The 17506-nt window shown below is 38.9% G+C and overlaps 1 protein-coding gene across 1 annotated transcript; it reads left to right on the forward strand.

Annotated features, from left to right (window-relative positions):
* Positions 1 to 1058: 1058 nt before the first annotated feature.
* LOC131310202 (calmodulin-binding transcription activator 4) lies at positions 1059 to 17220 on the forward strand. The gene is made up of 12 exons (XM_058337108.1): positions 1059 to 1368; positions 3026 to 3151; positions 3270 to 3385; positions 7135 to 7223; positions 7510 to 7555; positions 8027 to 8453; positions 9388 to 9539; positions 10167 to 10571; positions 12203 to 12885; positions 14671 to 15256; positions 15968 to 16261; positions 16842 to 17220. Exons 1-12 carry the CDS (start codon positions 1356 to 1358, stop codon positions 16932 to 16934), a joined length of 3030 nt encoding a protein of 1009 aa, XP_058193091.1. The 5' UTR covers positions 1059 to 1355; the 3' UTR covers positions 16935 to 17220.
* Positions 17221 to 17506: the final 286 nt, after the last annotated feature.

Consider the following 17506-nt stretch of genomic DNA (forward strand, 5'->3'; position numbering starts at 1 on the left):
TTCCATGCGGTTGCTTGGCATCCAAATTTTTTTTTTTTTCATGGAGAAAAAGCAAACCTAGAAGGTGTTCGATCGTCAGATTCTTGCAGGAAAATTTGTTACAAGCTATAAGCGTACACATATTTCTTTGCAAGAATGGATAAAAGTCTAAGATATAGGTGTTACTTTCCAGTACTAGTATGGTCCCAGAGAAAATGGAGTAGTTGTTTGGTGGTCTACAGTAACATCTTTCTAGCTATCACCCTCACAATTTAATAGCTCGATAATAACTAATGTGAAGCTCTTTTTTTGGCTAATGAATATTTTTTCATTTCCCCACAGGTCCATTCCGGTTACTCAAATAAATATTTATTTTTTAAATTAAATAGAATTGTTAAAGAATGACCTGTTTTGTAAAACAGAAAATAAGTACTTAAAAAATAAGACCTTAGCGAAACAGGGCCTAAGAATGTTTTAGTTAGTATTCCGTATTAATAATCTGAAATATAGTTCTTGCCATACTCCCTCCCACTGCAAATTATATGCCTAAATAGTTTCTCCTATTTTCTTCTAGATGAATTAAAGCTCCGTTTGGTTGGACGTAAAATATTTTTCACTAAAATATTTTACCTACTTTTTGGTATTTGGTTGCGTAAAATGTAAAATATTTTTCATTAATTGGATGAAAATGATTTACCCTTAAATTTTTCGTAAGTTATTTTTCAAAATGAACCCGCTGCTTTCTATTGTAATTCTCACTACTAAAATTTCCTCGATCGTCAGTCCTGACCCATGTTCAATTTTGATATTCTCAGATTTCTCCACCGTTTAAGCCCTCGCTCTCTCTACACTATTTTTTCTATTTTTAAAAATATTTTTTAAGTATCAACCAAATATCATAAAATAAAAATTTAAAATTTATTTTTTGAAAAAACATTTTACACCGAAACAAACAGAGCCTAGGAGTAAAACTTTCTCCTATTTTCTCTCTTTCCTTATTTCCAAACATATTCTTAGGATTTGTTTGGAACGTATTAAAAAGAAAATAAACGAAGAAATTTTTTTCCCCCTCATTTGGTTTGAGCCTCAATCTTTATTTCCTTTTCCTTTCCTTTGGGAAAGTTCCAAACAGGCCGTTAATGGTTTATGCAGAAGATATCGAAAGTCGAAAGATGTTTCCCACGATTCTCCGCTTTGACTCGCGCATATCACCTGAATACCAACGGGCCGGTAGGAGTATTTCTTCGTAGCCGTTCCACTCAGGACGGATTACTGAATCAAAGCGTTCGATACCTCTCCTAGAAAAGTGAATCGAAGACAAGTGATGTGATTTCTGCAATAATTGGTGAAATTCCAAATTTTCGGAGCGTACAAGCATGACTCAATCAGGTGAGAACTGAAACCTGGTATTGTTCAAAATTGTTCTTTACTTGCTTAATCACCTTGATTTGTTAATTGCAAAATTTAGGCTTTAACTGTTTTGATATTTTGTTTCTGCTTTACTTGTTTTCAAGGGAGTTGAGTTGAGTTTTGTTCACCCTGGGTTAACAGTACTCTCCTTTCTATTGGTTGAAATGGTGTGTATCCCACCACCATGCTAATTTCAACTTTTGGTTTGCTATAACGTGATATAGTGTCTAGTACATATGGACTCATGATCTTGTAACTTGAGTGTTTGGCCGTTCTATGGGAAGGCTAACCAAACCAAACCAAACCGAGCCTTGTGTGCAAATCAATTGGGGGTGGCTACATGAATCCTATCATTGAGCTCTGTCCAGGGCTTCCTGTTAACTTAGGTTTGGTAAGCCAAAATCCTTCGCGTATTCATATTGCGATTCATATCATAAAGATCTAACGGGGATTTTACGTGCTTGGGATCGGCTATAAAAAAAAGATAAGACTCTAAGCACGGCACAGATGGAATTATTCTATGGGAAGGCTAGAGAAAGGAAATTCCATTCCTTCCCGAAACAGAAGCAAAAGCCTTAGCAACGGTCGAATGATAGTAAAAATTCATAGCAAACCCTGTAGCTACTGCCCCTAGCCAGATAACAAATAATCTTTTAGAGAGGCTGCCCTCCCACTCTAAAAGGCGCTAGGCGCTAGTCAGTGCCTAGGTCGTCTAGGCGCCGCCTTGCAATTTAATTAATTTTTTTTTTTTGGAGATTCCAGACCCTAGGCGCCCACCTAGCTCCACCTAGGCACCTGCCTAGGTCCACCTAGCCCCGCATAGCCGCCTAACCCCGCCTAGGCGGCCGCCGAGCGCCTAAACAAACCGCCTAGGAGAAAATCATGGCGGCTACCCGCCGCCTAGGACGCCTTTTAGAACACTGGACAGAACAGAGGAAGAGCGCCACCAATGTATGGAAGTGAAGTCCAATTAAGAGTTAAGTGATCGATCAACTGGTTTTTGAAGCACTAACCACATGAGAAGGTGTGGCATTTGGTTCAAGCTAGATTTGCAAGTAAAGCACCCTCCACCAAAAACCACCTAGCAAGTCTAAATACTCATGGGTGATAGCGAAATAGTACCGTGAGTTAAGGGAACGCCCACAGGGGAGTGTGTCAAGGTTGGATTAGCTGCACTGAGGAACCCCAGCTTAGCGTTCAATTGGAATTGTTTTCAACAACCGAAGGAGAATGTTTGATTTGTCCTAGTTATTTACTTCGCCAGGAACTAGGGTCTGTTTTGGTCTTCGGAAAAGAGAATGACGCTATGTCCGTTTGCCAGAAATTGAAGACTAGTCTACATTGACAAATTGTTCCAGAAAACCAAGCAGTACCTAATAGTCTCTGGGCTGCTTACTACAGTTTATTGTCAATCGTGCGTGGGTCACATTGTTGGAAAAACACGGCGAGAAAATTTCACAGGCATTGATGATAGATGAGCTTTGTTTTCTGATGCATTTAGCAAGCTTGAACCTCGTTCCTCACCTCGGTGTTGTTCTTTCCCTAGAAAGCAAAGCTTTTATATCATCTGTTGATACACCAAGAAAAAGGAAGTTCAAATTATGATTTTTATGGCTGCTTTCCGATCTGATTTCAGGTTATAATCTTCATGATCTGGTTCAAGAAGCTCAAACCCGGTGGCTAAAGCCTGCAGAAGTGCTTTTTATTCTACAGAATCATACTGAAGACCAACTCACCCATGAGCCGGCTCGAAAGCCAACAAGTAATCTTCTTTTTGGCTGTATCTTTAATGTAACATTTAATCACAGCATATTTACATGTCAGGCCTGCTGCATGTTGCGGTTGATGATTTCCATTTCATTGATTGGATTCTTGGGCAGGTGGATCTCTTCTTCTGTTTAACAAGAGGGTACTTCGATTTTTCCGTAAAGATGGTCATAGTTGGCGTAAAAAGAAAGATGGGAGAACTGTTGGTGAAGCACATGAGCGTCTCAAGGTTTGTTCTGAAAGTGTTAATATAGTCATACAATCGTGAAGATGCTAGATATTACAGCACATGCATCTGGAATCCTGATATAATTATTTAAATTATGTGAAGTTATATTTGTCTTTTGTGTTTCAACCTTTCAGTCTTCTCTACGTGCTGTATAATGTTCTAGTGATTTGTGTTTATATGTGATCCCTGACTGGCACCCGAGGGCGTCATCGGAAGTCCTTTCAAGATTTCTTCTGAAGTTAGATGCAAGTTTTGCTTACGCTATGAATGTATGCGGTCCTTCTACGAGCTGAAGTAAATGGACCAATGGTTCAATAACACTTCGATAGTATATGGTGTCATCTATTATCTACCATTACATTGTCTTCCTCCAATATATTGGTAACTTTAAGAAGATGAATTTTGCTTTCGTAGACGTACTATCTGATACTCTGATGCCTTTATTTGAATTCTGGAAATGGATTAAATGACATTTAAGACATTCAAAATGGCATTAGAATCCAAAAATGTGATTTCGTTATACTTTTCTCTTTCTCAATGAATCGAAGGAACACATAGATGGAAAGATAACGAGTTTCTAAATATCATATTACTCTTGTTTTGAAATTTCACATCACGATTGGTATTCGGTTATGAAAAGGTTGCTTAGATCAAAAGAACGAAGAAGCACAATAATGTGTTACATTTGTTTCCTTTATATATCATCCTTGGTTTCCATTTCTTAAGGGTCTGCGGATTGGAGGTATTAAGCAATAAAAATAGAACAAAGGAGTACAAAACTAGAATTTTTATAGATGTCACCATCTGATTATGTGTTTGTGGTACAATTGACCAATTGTTCTTCTTATATAAGACTGCATATAATGCAAACTACCTGCACTAGACATGCCATGGACTCATGAGTTGGGTGGGTAGAGTTGTTATTTTTGGCACGTCAAGTCAGACATGCATCAAATTTTTTTCTCATAATTTGAGTCACTGTGTTTATAGATTGTCAATGTCTTACATATGGTGGATTGGCCTTTTTATTACTCTTCTTTGTTTTTTAATATGCCCACAAGACACTTGATGTTCCCTAACCACTTCATAGTTTGATACTTAGCTTTGTCGCCATTTCACTGAAAGGAGGATTTGAGCGATAATAAAAAGGACAATGAAGCCATCCCTTCTATGTTCCTGGACTTCTATTGTGTTGGAGGCATTGTTTGTAGAGATAGTTGTTCTCATGTAGTCATGTTAGAGTAAGAAAGCTATACTAACTTGCTGTCATGGGATTATCAAGAGCAAACGTGATTCATATCCCCTCCCTTGTACATCCTTATCCATTGTAGTAAACTGAACTGTATAATAGTATCATGTGAATTAGTTTGGGTTTGTCATTGGTTGGTTGTTACATATAGGGAAACTCAGAAAGGTTTATGTTGTTAAGCATCAAAAGGCTGATGCGTTTATACTGGGAAGCAAATTGTTTTAACTACATCGGGTAAGAAATTTCTATCAAGGTGGAGAGATTTTTATCTCTAAGTATAGAAAAGTGAAACTTAATTCCCATTAAGGAGAGATGGAATACTTAATTACCACTAGGTCAACTTTTACAAAAATACATTTACCATTAATGGAAGTGTCACCCTAGGGTTTTAGGGTTAAGGTTTAGGCGCTTTCATAGAGCCTTAGGGTTTTGGTTTAGGCACTTTCATAGGGGTTTTAGGGTGCACTTGTTGTTTAGGGAGGAAAAGTGTGTAGGGTGTTAATAACCCTAACACATAACAATCTTATTTATGTAGACGACTCACATATTAAATAAGTAAACTAAGCAATGTGGGACTACTACTAATACTATATTCTAACACTCCCCTGCAAGTTGGAGACTCTCCAGCTTGTTACATAGCAACTAACGAAACAATTACCTCAACTAGTAATAGCGATCACTAAAACAACCAACTTGCTAAAACAATGACCAATAGCAACCAACAGAACAACTTCGATGACCAACGGAACAACGACCAACGAACGATTTCAACGACCAATAGCAACCAACGGAACAACTTCAACGATCAACAGCAACCAACGGAACAACTTCAACGACCGACGGAACAACTTTCAACAGCAATGAACGGGACAATTGCAACCACCAACAACAACCAACTGAACAACTTCAACGACCAACAAAACCAATTTCAACTACCAACCTCAACGACCAATAACAACTAACTTCAACGACCAATAGGAACCAACTAAGTAACATCAACCAACTACCAATGTCAACGAAATAGATGACAAAATAATTTATGTTACCATGCTCACCAAAAGCATGGCCAAAAACCCGACCACAATACCCAGAATCACGGCTGCGACCATGACCATGGCTGAATAAAGAACCAAACCCACCAGAGACAGCGAAAGCAGAATTAGAATTAGATTTCATTGCAAACATGTCACTGTGCAATGAGAGGCAAACCAACGAATCAACCACCAATATTCCACCAACTATCGACCAACCACAAATCAACCCGCTAATCTAACAACCAACTACAAACCACCAACTAAAAATAAGCATCAAACAACTACCAACAATACCAATACGAATATACCTTCGGCAACCAAAAGCAGAATCAGCAACAACATTCAAAACATCAATAGGCCAATCGAGACAGTATCATACACCAACTCAACAAGAAATAAAGAGGCGAGCAGTCAATGAGTGAATAGTAACAGTGATGAACAGTGTGTGATGAACAGTAATCTGTGAACAGTTATTAACGGCTATCGATGGGTGTTAGGGATTAGGGTTAGGGTTAAGACAGAGGCTAGGATAAGGGTTGTGATTTTAGGGATTATGTATAGCGGCTAGGGTTTAGGCTAGGGTTATGGTGGTTTGGGATTAAGTTTAAGACCCCTCTTTGATACCATGTTAAAGCATCAAATTCAAAACTAATTGGCTAAGAGTGGAGAGGCCACCCAGGCTCATATACTAGTTTTGGAGGAGATAATTAACCGATGTGGGACAAATCCCAACACTCCCCCGCACGTGCGACCCCCGACTCGCACGTGGAGAGGTAAACAAAGGATCCATAACACTTGGATCACAACAAACAATGGTGCACTTATGGTACAAACAAGGGGGAACAAATTCTCCGAAATCCTAGCTCCGATACCATGTTGTTTAGGAAGGAAAAGTGTGTAGAGTGTTAATAACCCTAACACATAACAATCTTATTTATATAGATGACTCACATATTAAATAAGTAAACTAAGCAATGTGGGACTACTGCTAATACTATATTCTAACATTCCCATTATAGGGTTTTAACGATTTAGACACTTTCATAGGGTACCCTATGGGTTTAGGCATTTTTATAGGGTACCCTAGGGTTTAGGCACTTTCATAGGTTCCCAAGGGGCTAAGCATTTTCAGGGTTTTGGATTTTAGGTACTTTCATAGGGTTTCAGTTTTTCATTAATTAGAGGAGACCTGGTGGGAATTACTTTCTATTTTCTGGAGCTAGAGGTAAAAAGCCCCAAGGTGGATGACGGAAGTTATAGATGACAATTGACATGCTGGACTGATCACCCAAATCATCAGATGCTCCATGTATCGTCTGAAAAGTTTTTACTTTAACATTGACCAGTTTTACATGTCTATGAAGCGTGCTAATGCAGTTAGGGATTGTTGCCAAGTGCAGTGGGGTTTCTTTAGTTGATGTTCAGCCTGAGCAAAGTCATTAACCTGATAGTTTTTGCGTGGCTAGGTTGGAAATGTTGAAGCTTTAAATTGCTACTATGCACATGGAGAGGAAAATCCACTTTTTCAGAGACGTAGCTATTGGATGCTGGATCCGTGAGTGCACTTTTCATCTCTTTGTTGACTGTATATTTTTTCCCTTTTACATCATTGGCTGAAACATTACCCCAGAGATGTAGTAGCAGGTTTTCTACGCTGCGTAACTTTGATATGGACAATTCATTAACAGGGATTACTTTTGACAAATGTATCAGAGTTATTCCTCATGCTTTTTTCCTTTTTCTGCTTTGTTAGCATTTCTTTTCCCCTCCAATTTGCACGTCGTTTTATTTTCTTGCTCTCCTTTTAAATTGTATTTGTGTTATTGTTGGGATTTTTGCAGGACATATGAGCACATTGTTCTTGTTCATTACAGAGACATCAGTGAGGTAAGGTTCTGGAACCTGATTGGAGATAAGGTGGATCTAAGGACAAAAATAAATGCTTGTACCTCATAACCATCTTGCTGTTACCTTATCAACTTGCATGTCATCAAGCAAGATGCTAACTTTTCTTTCTACCAACTCATTGTCCATGGCTTAGGTGCTTTACTCTGTCTCAGAGTTGCTTTGTTTAGCCTAAGAAGATTGTATTCCATGTCTTTACTTTGAAACTTCCTGGGTGTCGAATTGCCACTCGTCACGGGAGACCTTAGATACTGTGGATGTAAAAGATTTTTCATAACTGCTACTTGACCATCAATATAACGGGGGCAAAGAAGCCCAGTGGATGAACTGTGAATTGCACGAAGCAACTTTTATTCCTCTCTGGATGCATTAATTCAGAGTCATATAGTCGGAGCTATTGGTGCAAACTTGAGCTTCAGCATTGACATTTCCAGTTGTATTCATGAGTTGCAGGGTAGGCAAAGTTCCGGATCCACTTCACTATCACCAGAATCCCCTTCTACGCTCAGTCAGAGTCCCAGCTCCTATACTGCTCAACATCTTGGCTCTCTTACCCAGATCAGTGAACTAAATGAACCGTATCAAAGTCCGGGATCCATAGAAGTTAGCTCTGATGCAGTTGTCAAGACTAAAGGGATGGATCATCTAGGCATGATAGAAAGAAAGGGGGAGGTGGTTGTTACATCTGAGCTTGAGGTTACTCAAGCATTGCGACGACTTGAGATGCAATTAAGTCTAACTGATGATGTTGTTGAAGAAATTGGTCCATTCTGCAACGAGAATGAGAATTCAAATGATTCAGAAGCCATCATAAGTGATGAATGCAGATCTACGGCCTCATTAGATGAATTAGGCACTCTTATGTGGCGTCAGCACTCAGGTTTGTCATTTGGTGGTCGGTACATTTTAAAAAAGAAGTCTTTGTTTTGTTTTTCTCTCACACTTGTTATGATCTGAAGAGTACTCCTCTTGTATATTATCTTTGGAAAGATATATTATCTCTATTTTCATTATCTTTAAATCCTACCAGAACTTAAGTAATGTGAAAATGTGTGCCAGCATCTTGGCCGGGTACCAAAGTGACAATTCTTTCCCGGCCAAGCACCACTTAAAATGTATCCTATATGATGATGTAGACAAGACTGAGAAATAAGTTGGAATAAATACCGTACTCACTAATGAATTATTTAGAGGCCCCAACTCATTAATCTTTTCTTAAGTGGATTTTTGGACTGATTGTTTCTGCTATATTGCCTTAACAGATAAGATGATAGAAATTTCCTTCACTTATTCACTGCTCTTTTCGACTCTTTCTATGGACTTTGTAATGCTGATATGCAATGGTACCCTTTCTGATTTTGTAATTTGTACGCTCTGATGCCACCATGTGTTTTTGGAGTCATGATATACTTTATTATGCTTTTATGTATAACTTTCAGGTCTTTTTTGGGATCATCAGCGTAATATTTTGGATTCTACATAGGCGGCCATTGTGTTTGAATGCTTTCATGCTTTGTCTTGTCCGTGTTTGAATTCTGGCAACAATTACTAAATTCAAGGGTTATGGCTTAGGGCATATGTATGTTGTGATAATTTGCACCGAAGAAATGTATCTTTCACGAAGACTCACAACGTGTTCACTTATTTCTTTAATTGTTGTAAGCATCTTGCAGATTTGCTTTTCTAGTTTTCATTCTGTTTGATGTATCTGTTTGCCCCCTTTTTGTTTGATTCTCAAATATAGTACTATAAAGAAGCAGCGTGGAAGATAGTGGATATTACATTCCATTCCTTTGCTAATTTTTTTTTTTCAGGTGGCAACAGAGAAGAAAATCGCCATCCATTGGCACAAGAAGTTATGGTTGAACGTAAAGACTTTTTATCTTGGAACGAGATGCTGGATGTCAATACGAGTTCACCTGGTGCTGAGTCCCGAGAGAGGCTTTTTCCCATCTCAGATGAAAATGTGAGAAAGATATGTTCAATCTTCTTTTTGATTTTATCACTTTTATTGTATCCTTTTAAAGTGTACTTGTATTCTTGTCTATTCTTTTTTCTTTTCTTTTTTATGAGTACAACTCTTTTATTCAAGCTCAAACCAGAAAACAGTAGCCCAGGAATAAGTCCTGGCTTTACAACAAGTTTGTAGAACAGGAAAAAACACAACAGAAAAACAAGACAAGCAAACAACCAAACAATTACAAGAGTTCAACTACCTACTCTAACAGCTCTATAGCGCATGACTCTAAACAAAATACAACACCATATACACACTACACAGTCACACAGATTACATTGGGCATGGTACATGGTTCTTGTCCAATGTCACAGTAGTTACCACTAACAGCTATAGCACACCACTCTAAACAAAATACAACACCATATACACACTACACAGATTACATTGGTCACAGTAGTCACCATTAAAGTATGCCTTGTTCCTGATTGCAAAATGAAATCAACGTTTATCACATATCAATGTTTGCAGATGCTATATCTATAATAAGCAACCCCTTTCCATTTTGTCGGAGTCATTAGTTTGTTGTGAAGATACTGTTTGTTTTCTTCAATGATGTGTTCATTCTTTCAACAGGGAATACCACACTCAAGGCATGATCGCCTAGGAGAGCAAGAAAGATATCAGTGGATAAATTTTGATGGATATAAACTTTCTAAGTGTGATGATTCCCGAACTCCTGATAGCAACACAAATCTGCAACCTTCAACATCCTACAAATATCTATCAAGCTCTGAGAACCCCTTGACATTACCAGCTTCCAAATTGTTGTCTCAAGAAATTGAAATTTTCAATTTTCCTGCGTATTCTCCTGTTAATAATGTTAGTTATAGTTACTCCGAGTACTTTACAACATTCTTTGACCAAGGTCAGAATGGTATGCATCTTGAGGCTGATTCAAGCTTAACCATTGCACAAGAACAGAAGTTCACCATTCGAGAAATATCCCCAGAATGGGGTTATGCTTCTGAGGCAACAAAGGTATGTGTCATGGAATTCTATATTACAAAGACCTTTCTCATGTGGTGGTTTCTTGGATGTGTTGGTGACATGGCATTTCCCCAGCAATGACTTGCAAATGGGCAGGAATGATTGAATGTTAGCTTTGTGGTTGTTGGTAGTTTGTTGGTTTTGTTTCACTGAATTTTTGGGCATATGTCGAGGGTTATGTGGTCCTTTCTCTGCTTTATATTGCTGGCCAATTCGATACTCGACAGGGTGGGTGGGGTAGGAATGTTTGCCAGGCGTTGTACCAAAGATAGGCAAAAAGCTCCAAAAGAGCAAGCTGCAGCAAACCTAGCACACGAGATGGATGAACTAGGGCTCACTCGACCAGTTTAGTGGTTTTAATGGGGAGCCAAGGTGCAAAGGGAATGAGCTTGGTTGCTTCTCCTCCGTCCTTTTTTTTTTTTCTTCGTGCCCGTTCCGCATGCGCTTTGTGCGCCATTGACGCTTTGCTCTCCTCTTATTAGTTATGAGCTTCTTAAGTGAGGAGTATGAAGTACTAATCGATCAAACGTATTGCTGATCTGCTGCTATTACTTATTTTAAGTGCTTTTTTGAAATATTTTGCTATGGCTTCCTTGATGATGCACTGTAAAGTGCGTTGTATAGCATACTGCTGAATACATCCTCTTTCATTTCTCATGTTTTGTTTCTTTCTTTCGTTTTTTTTTTTTGTTTCGGTCCTTTTCTCCTTTCTTCCTAGAAGTGTAGAGATCCTTCTAACACCTTGGTTACCTGTTGCTTGTTTTCTCGTGTTGTATTTCTATTCCTGCTGTTCCAAGAGGAATTGAGATGTTAATATTGTCCCCGAATGAAAACAGAATCACTGAAGTTCCAAATTTTAAAATGCTTTTTTTCAAAATTTGCAAAGCATTGGAACATTGGGAGCATTTAAACAAAGATCAGGACCAAGTACTTGAATGAAGCACATCCTAAGGGCTAAGAGCATCCAGAAAAGCATCAGGAGGCAAAGTGTATACGTTTATTTTGGTAACAAGGGAGCCATCTAAAATCTTCTGAACTACAATCATTACCTTTTAACAAGAATCTGAAGCACCTCATGTATACAATATTTTTATTTGGATGAATAGAGATGAGGATTCTTAAATCTCCGTAGGGATCCTCAAAAAAGTTTCGGGGGTTACAACATGTTCGGATGAAATCCTTCCGCAAAAATCTTTTATTTTCAAATCCTTATAAACAAGATATTCGAAAGATTTATGTAATGAGCTCTCTTGATGAAGTAAAGGTGCTGAAACAATTGACCATCCAACTGAAGGTTTCCTCTTACCCTGTACACTTCTTTTGATCTTTATCCATTTTTCAACTGATCACGGTTTGGAAACTACATGACTACATGTTGAATAAACCAACTACTCTGAACTTCATAATCCAAAGAAATCCTGGTTCACATTCGATGTAAAAAGTTCTGGTTAAAGGGCACCACTGAAGCACAAAGCTGATCGTAGCACCAGCACAAGCGTTTTGGTTATATAATGTAGTGACTGCTGTCATGCAACTTTTATGTCTAATTAAACTTACTTCTTATGAAGCTGCTAATGTTTTCAGGAGTAATCCGATTACTGAGTCAAAGTTGCTTGCTGCAGGTTTTCATTGTTGGATCTTTTCTTTGTGATCCATCGGAAGGTGCATGGACTTGTATGTTTGGGGACATTGAAGTTCCTGTGCATATGATTCAACAAGGTGTCATTAGTTGCTTGGCTCCTCCACACCTTCCTGGAAAGGTCACTCTTTGTATTACCTCTGGTAATAGGGAGTCCTGCAGTGAAGTCAGAGAGTTTGAGTACCTTGTTCAGCCCAGTAGCTGTGCTCACTGTGGTTCATCCCAGAAGGAAATGACTAAGAGTCCAGAAGAATTACTGTTACTTGTTAGGTTTGTGCAAATGCTTTTATCTGATACTTCAATGCAGAAGGGAGGCGATACTGAATCAGGAATTGATCCATGGGGCAAATTGAGAGCCGGAGAAGATTCATGGGGCCATGTTATTGAGGCTCTTTTACTGGGCAGTTGGACTACATCCAGTACGACGGATTGGCTTATGCAAGAACTTTTAAAAGACAAGTTACAACAATGGCTTTCTTCAAGATTGCAGGGAGAATGTGATGAGTCGGGTTGTTCCTTGTCTAAGAAAGAGCAAGGGGTAATACACATGATTGCTGGATTAGGCTTTGAGTGGGCCTTAAATTTGGTTATCAACTCTGGAGTCAGCACAAATTTTCGTGATATCAATGGATGGACTGCCCTTCATTGGGCTGCACATTTTGGAAGGTAATTGACCGCTCCCTGCCCGTAGAACCAGGGGGACGATGTATGTGTTATACTTGTCCCACATCGCTCATCTAAGCCACCCAAGCTTGGTTAATAAATTCTAGAGGCGACTCCACCTATTGCCAATTGGTTTTAGGTTGGAGCCCTCCAAGAAATCTAACATGGTATCAGAGCTAGATCTTGGGTGGCCTCACCTCTCGTGGGAAAGTCTCTGTCATCTCTGTCGCCCGAGTCAGTCAGTCAACTCCTGGTCTGTCACCTCCACGTGCATCTGGGCTGCACGTGAGGGGGAGTGTTAGACTTGTTCCACATCGCTCATCTAAGCCACCCAAGCTTGGTTAATAAATTCTAGAGGCTACTCCACCTATTGCCAATTGGTTTTAGGTTGGAACCCTCCAAGAAATCTAACAGTATGCTTTGTTGCACTTTATAAGAGAAGATCGTTCATCGTTCTTAAAAATCTTTTGTAAGGTATAACTACAGAACCACCAGAACTTAATAAACACTTTGGGCTGTTGCAAGTGTTTTGCCATTGAAGAGCCCCAATCCCGCAGGGTAAACTTCGAACACCCGCAACCACCTACAAGCTGCATGTCAAGCTGTTGCTTGTTATGATGGTAAAAGTGTTTTTCTGTCGAAGGTGTCATTTTTGGTAACATAGTCAATGTAGGTCTAAGTCTGGTATACCTCTGCTAGCACCCCATTTGGACAAGTTCAGAATAGGCCTTGAATGGGTGATGTACATTTCTGACACTACACCTTGACAAAGGCGTTATCTGTGTTGTGTTGTGCCACTGAAGATAATGTTAGAGTTTACCTTGTCTAGTTCTCCAATTTTTTATTTCACTAAACTCTTCCTCAGATCTCCTTTCTATAGGTGCGCTACATAATTGAGTTTTTAACAGTGTCTTATGAAGAAAAGGCATTTCGGCGATTGAGCAAATATTTATGGACTTGTGTCATAATTGATCTACTTTGCATACATATACAAATGCAATGTATCTCAAATAGTTGAAAAGGGTTGTAGATGGGTTTGAGCCTTGAGGTGTCTTTAAGGCAGTAGTTTTCTATTTGAACTACTTCTATCTTTTATAGTGAGTAATACTGTAATACTATAAGAAGTATCATTTCATTTAGTCATATTGCAGTGTAGGTGGAACATAATGTAATGTCAGTATTAATCTCTTCATCTTTGCAAGGATTTTATAATAATCTCCAATTATTAGCTTCTCTTTTTTTTTTTTGAACGGCGAAGAAAATTTCAATAATCATAAATGATTAAAAAATGAAATTATTACAATGGGAAAAGAAATGCATTGAGGGAGCTTCGAAGAGTACAATGACTCTCCTACTGTTGCTACTCGCCAAAACTTAACCTACCTCCTAGCGCTCTGATAGGTGGAACCAGTTTGTTTCTTATTCATTGTTTCTTTCCTGAAGCACTGTTTATAGTATTCAAATAACTTCTGGATTGTCTCTGCATGTGTTCCATTTTACAAGTTTTTACTTGCCAAAAAAGAGGTCACTAGTGTCCTAGGGATAGATTGTGTCTTGGGTGAATGTTTATGTTCATATTATCTACTGGTCATTTGTAGTATCCATCTTGAAAGGTTATGAGAAAAGCATTGACTAGTGTTTATGAATAGCTCATGTCTTAGATGAATGTTTATATCGATGTTATCTACTGGTCTTTAGCAGTATCCATCTTTAGAGGTTATGCAATATGCACTTGTTGAAGTTTTAAACTCATTCTGAAGCAGTGCCTGTTCAAATGCTTTTCAACAGGGAGAAAATGGTTGCTGCACTCATAGCATCTGGTGCAGCAGCTGGGGCAGTGACAGATCCCAGTTCATTAGATCCAACGGGTAAAACACCAGCATCCATTGCTGCCAAAAGTGGACACAAGGGCCTCGCAGGTTATCTTTCTGAGGTGGAGCTAACTAGCCATCTTTCATCCCTCAAAATGGAAGAAAAAGAGATCTCCAACGGCTCTGCTGACGTGGAAGCAGAAATTGCTCTAAACAGTATCTCTCAGTTACAGAGGAGTTTCACTACAAATGAGGATCACAATTCTCTTAAGGTCACTTTAGCTGCTGTAAGGAATGCAGGTCAGGCTGCAGCACGTATACAAGCTGCATTTCGTGCACATTCTTTTAGGAGAAGGCAAGCGAAAGAAGTTGCTTCTGATGCTAGTGTGGATGATTATAATATCCTTTCGAATGATATTCAGGGGCTTTCAGTTGCATCAAAGTTGGCTTTCCGCAATGCACGTGATTACAATACTGCTGCTTTATCTATTCAGAAAAAGTTTCGAGGTTGGAAAGGTCGCAAGGATTTTCTGGCATTTCGCAAGAAAGTAGTGAAGATACAGGTACCGTATTCTTCACTGCCGTAATCCCTGAATCTCAGGATCGTATTTTCTATTTTTGTAATATTAACCACTGAACTCTCAAGGTAAATCTGTAGTTATATCTTCCCTACTTGTCTTTTGTGAAGTTCATGAATCTCAAGAGTTTGCTTGTTTAGTCATTTAAACCTGTGTACTCTAAGGATAAAGCTGTAGTTGTTAGGTTTTAGTACCTGCTTCTCCACCTCCTTCAGCAGTCAATTGAATACCCTCGTCGAAAATGTAGAATCTTTAGTCTCTTTTCTTCTTCCATAATCATACCAACATCAAGGTAAATACATTTGAAGTGCATGATACATGCTTACTGTTTTGCAATTACGAAGAGGCTCCCATTTACTTTATGAAGAGGTTCAAAAGCACTAATCTTATTCTACTTGAATTGTATCTATAACCTTGGGCGACACGACATGATAGTGCTTCGTTGTTCCATATTGGGTAACTTTTGACCTGGTTCGGTATACAAGGCATTGTTTGGGGCATGTGGGTCATTTTACTAGATTTTTAGGGCATTGCTGGCTTTGTATATTGTCTTCTTTTGTGGTGACTGGTGAGATTACTTCATTGATCTTTGCATGTAGATATGGGCTTGAATGCTTAAATCTTGTGTTCTTTGTGGGATTGCAGTTTGCTTTTGTTATTTTGAGCGTACTCATGACAAACTAATTCTGTCGACAGGCTCATGTTAGAGGTCATCAGGTCAGGAAGCAATATAAGGTAATCTGTTGGGCTGTTGGTATCCTAGAAAAGGTTGTGCTAAGATGGCGCCGAAAAGGAGTTGGACTGCGGGGATATCGGCATGAAAGTGAGTCTATTGATGAAAGTGAAGATGAAGACATTATCAAGGTGTTTCGGAAACAAAAAGTGGAAGTAGCTATTGATAAGGCTTTCTCGAGAGTGTTGTCCATGGTTGACTCCCCAGATGCGCGTCAGCAATACAGTCGCGTGCTTGAAAGATACCAGCAAGCTAAGGTGATTATTCTCATATCAATTTTTGCACTGCACTAACTTGTGTTTATGACCTTTATGATCTGATGTTTCTGATGTAACAAATGTGAGTTCTACATGTTGGTCATAGAGGTGTGTGTGGGGAGCATGGATTCAATTTCTCTCTTTTTCCCTTGATGGTGGCACCCTGCGCCTTCTTTAATGCAGTTTATATTACCAATCAAAGCGGCAAAAAATGGACTCGGTTGCGTTGCGTGTTTCCTCCCGTGCTGGATTCTGTTTGTCAGGGAGCTGACAATTATCATAATCTGGTTCTCATATTGATAGGAATAGTTTGTGCTGTATGGCTTAGGGACCCCCTCCCCTTAGTTTCTGTCCCGAAATTCATCCCTTGCTTGACTCTAAAAGGTAGTCTGAAGTTAATGAAGGAAAGCGGTCCTAATCCTACAATCACGGAGTTGACAATGTCTCGTTGATTTTCTTGGATCGGTCACGTTAGTAGTTCTGTTTTCCATCTGGAGTTTCCATATCGATCACACGCAATGAAGGATTCCTTGTGTCAAGTAGCGATATGCTTTACTGATCCTTCCTATTTAACTTACAGGCTGAATATGAAGGCCCGGAAAGTGAAGTAACATCAACTTCCCAGAGTGATATTACCTATATGGAAAATGAAGATGCATACCAGTACATCTAGAGGTTATATGCTACCTCCAATCCTCTTTTTAACTTTTCTAGTAGGCTATTCCAAATACGGGCTGGTTGAAGGTTTCCTGGTTCCGGTCCGCATTTACTGTTTAGTTGTTTGATTGCGAATCTGCGATTATAAGCCCAAGTATGGTTGCAGTTTATCGAGTTAATTTTTTCATCACTCACTCTAGTATCAGTCTGTAAATGGCTTTGATTCATGTTTTCCTATTTGCACATGTAGATGATCTTTGTAATTCTTGTAAATGGTTGTGATTGGTTTGATAGCGCTACAACCACAATGCCTCTCTCTCTCTCTCTCTCTCTCTCTCTCTCTCTCTCTCTCTCTCTCTCTCTCTCTCACAATACACACACACACACACATTAACACTAAATACACACACACACATACTAACACTAAAGCATGTGTAACATGTACCAAAACGTATGTAACATTTATATAAACAAGAGCTTTTCCTTCAATCTATTTTCTGGATAGAAAAGGAAGAAAGAACAAATGAGGATTCCTAATAAAGTAATAAGTAGACGAGGCGATGCTTCCAAATTACAAATCGAGTTTAT

Source organism: Rhododendron vialii, chromosome 12a (genome assembly GCF_030253575.1).
Source record: "Rhododendron vialii isolate Sample 1 chromosome 12a, ASM3025357v1".
NCBI lineage: Eukaryota > Viridiplantae > Streptophyta > Magnoliopsida > Ericales > Ericaceae > Rhododendron > Rhododendron vialii.

Bases quoted from the DNA above. Each gene is read 5' to 3' on its own strand.
- LOC131310202 (XM_058337108.1), top strand. The intron at 3,386-7,134 runs GTTTGTTCTGAA...TTGCGTGGCTAG, and splicing joins AAGCACATGAGCGTCTCAAG to GTTGGAAATGTTGAAGCTTT. The intron at 9,540-10,166 runs GTGAGAAAGATA...TTCTTTCAACAG, and splicing joins TTCCCATCTCAGATGAAAAT to GGAATACCACACTCAAGGCA.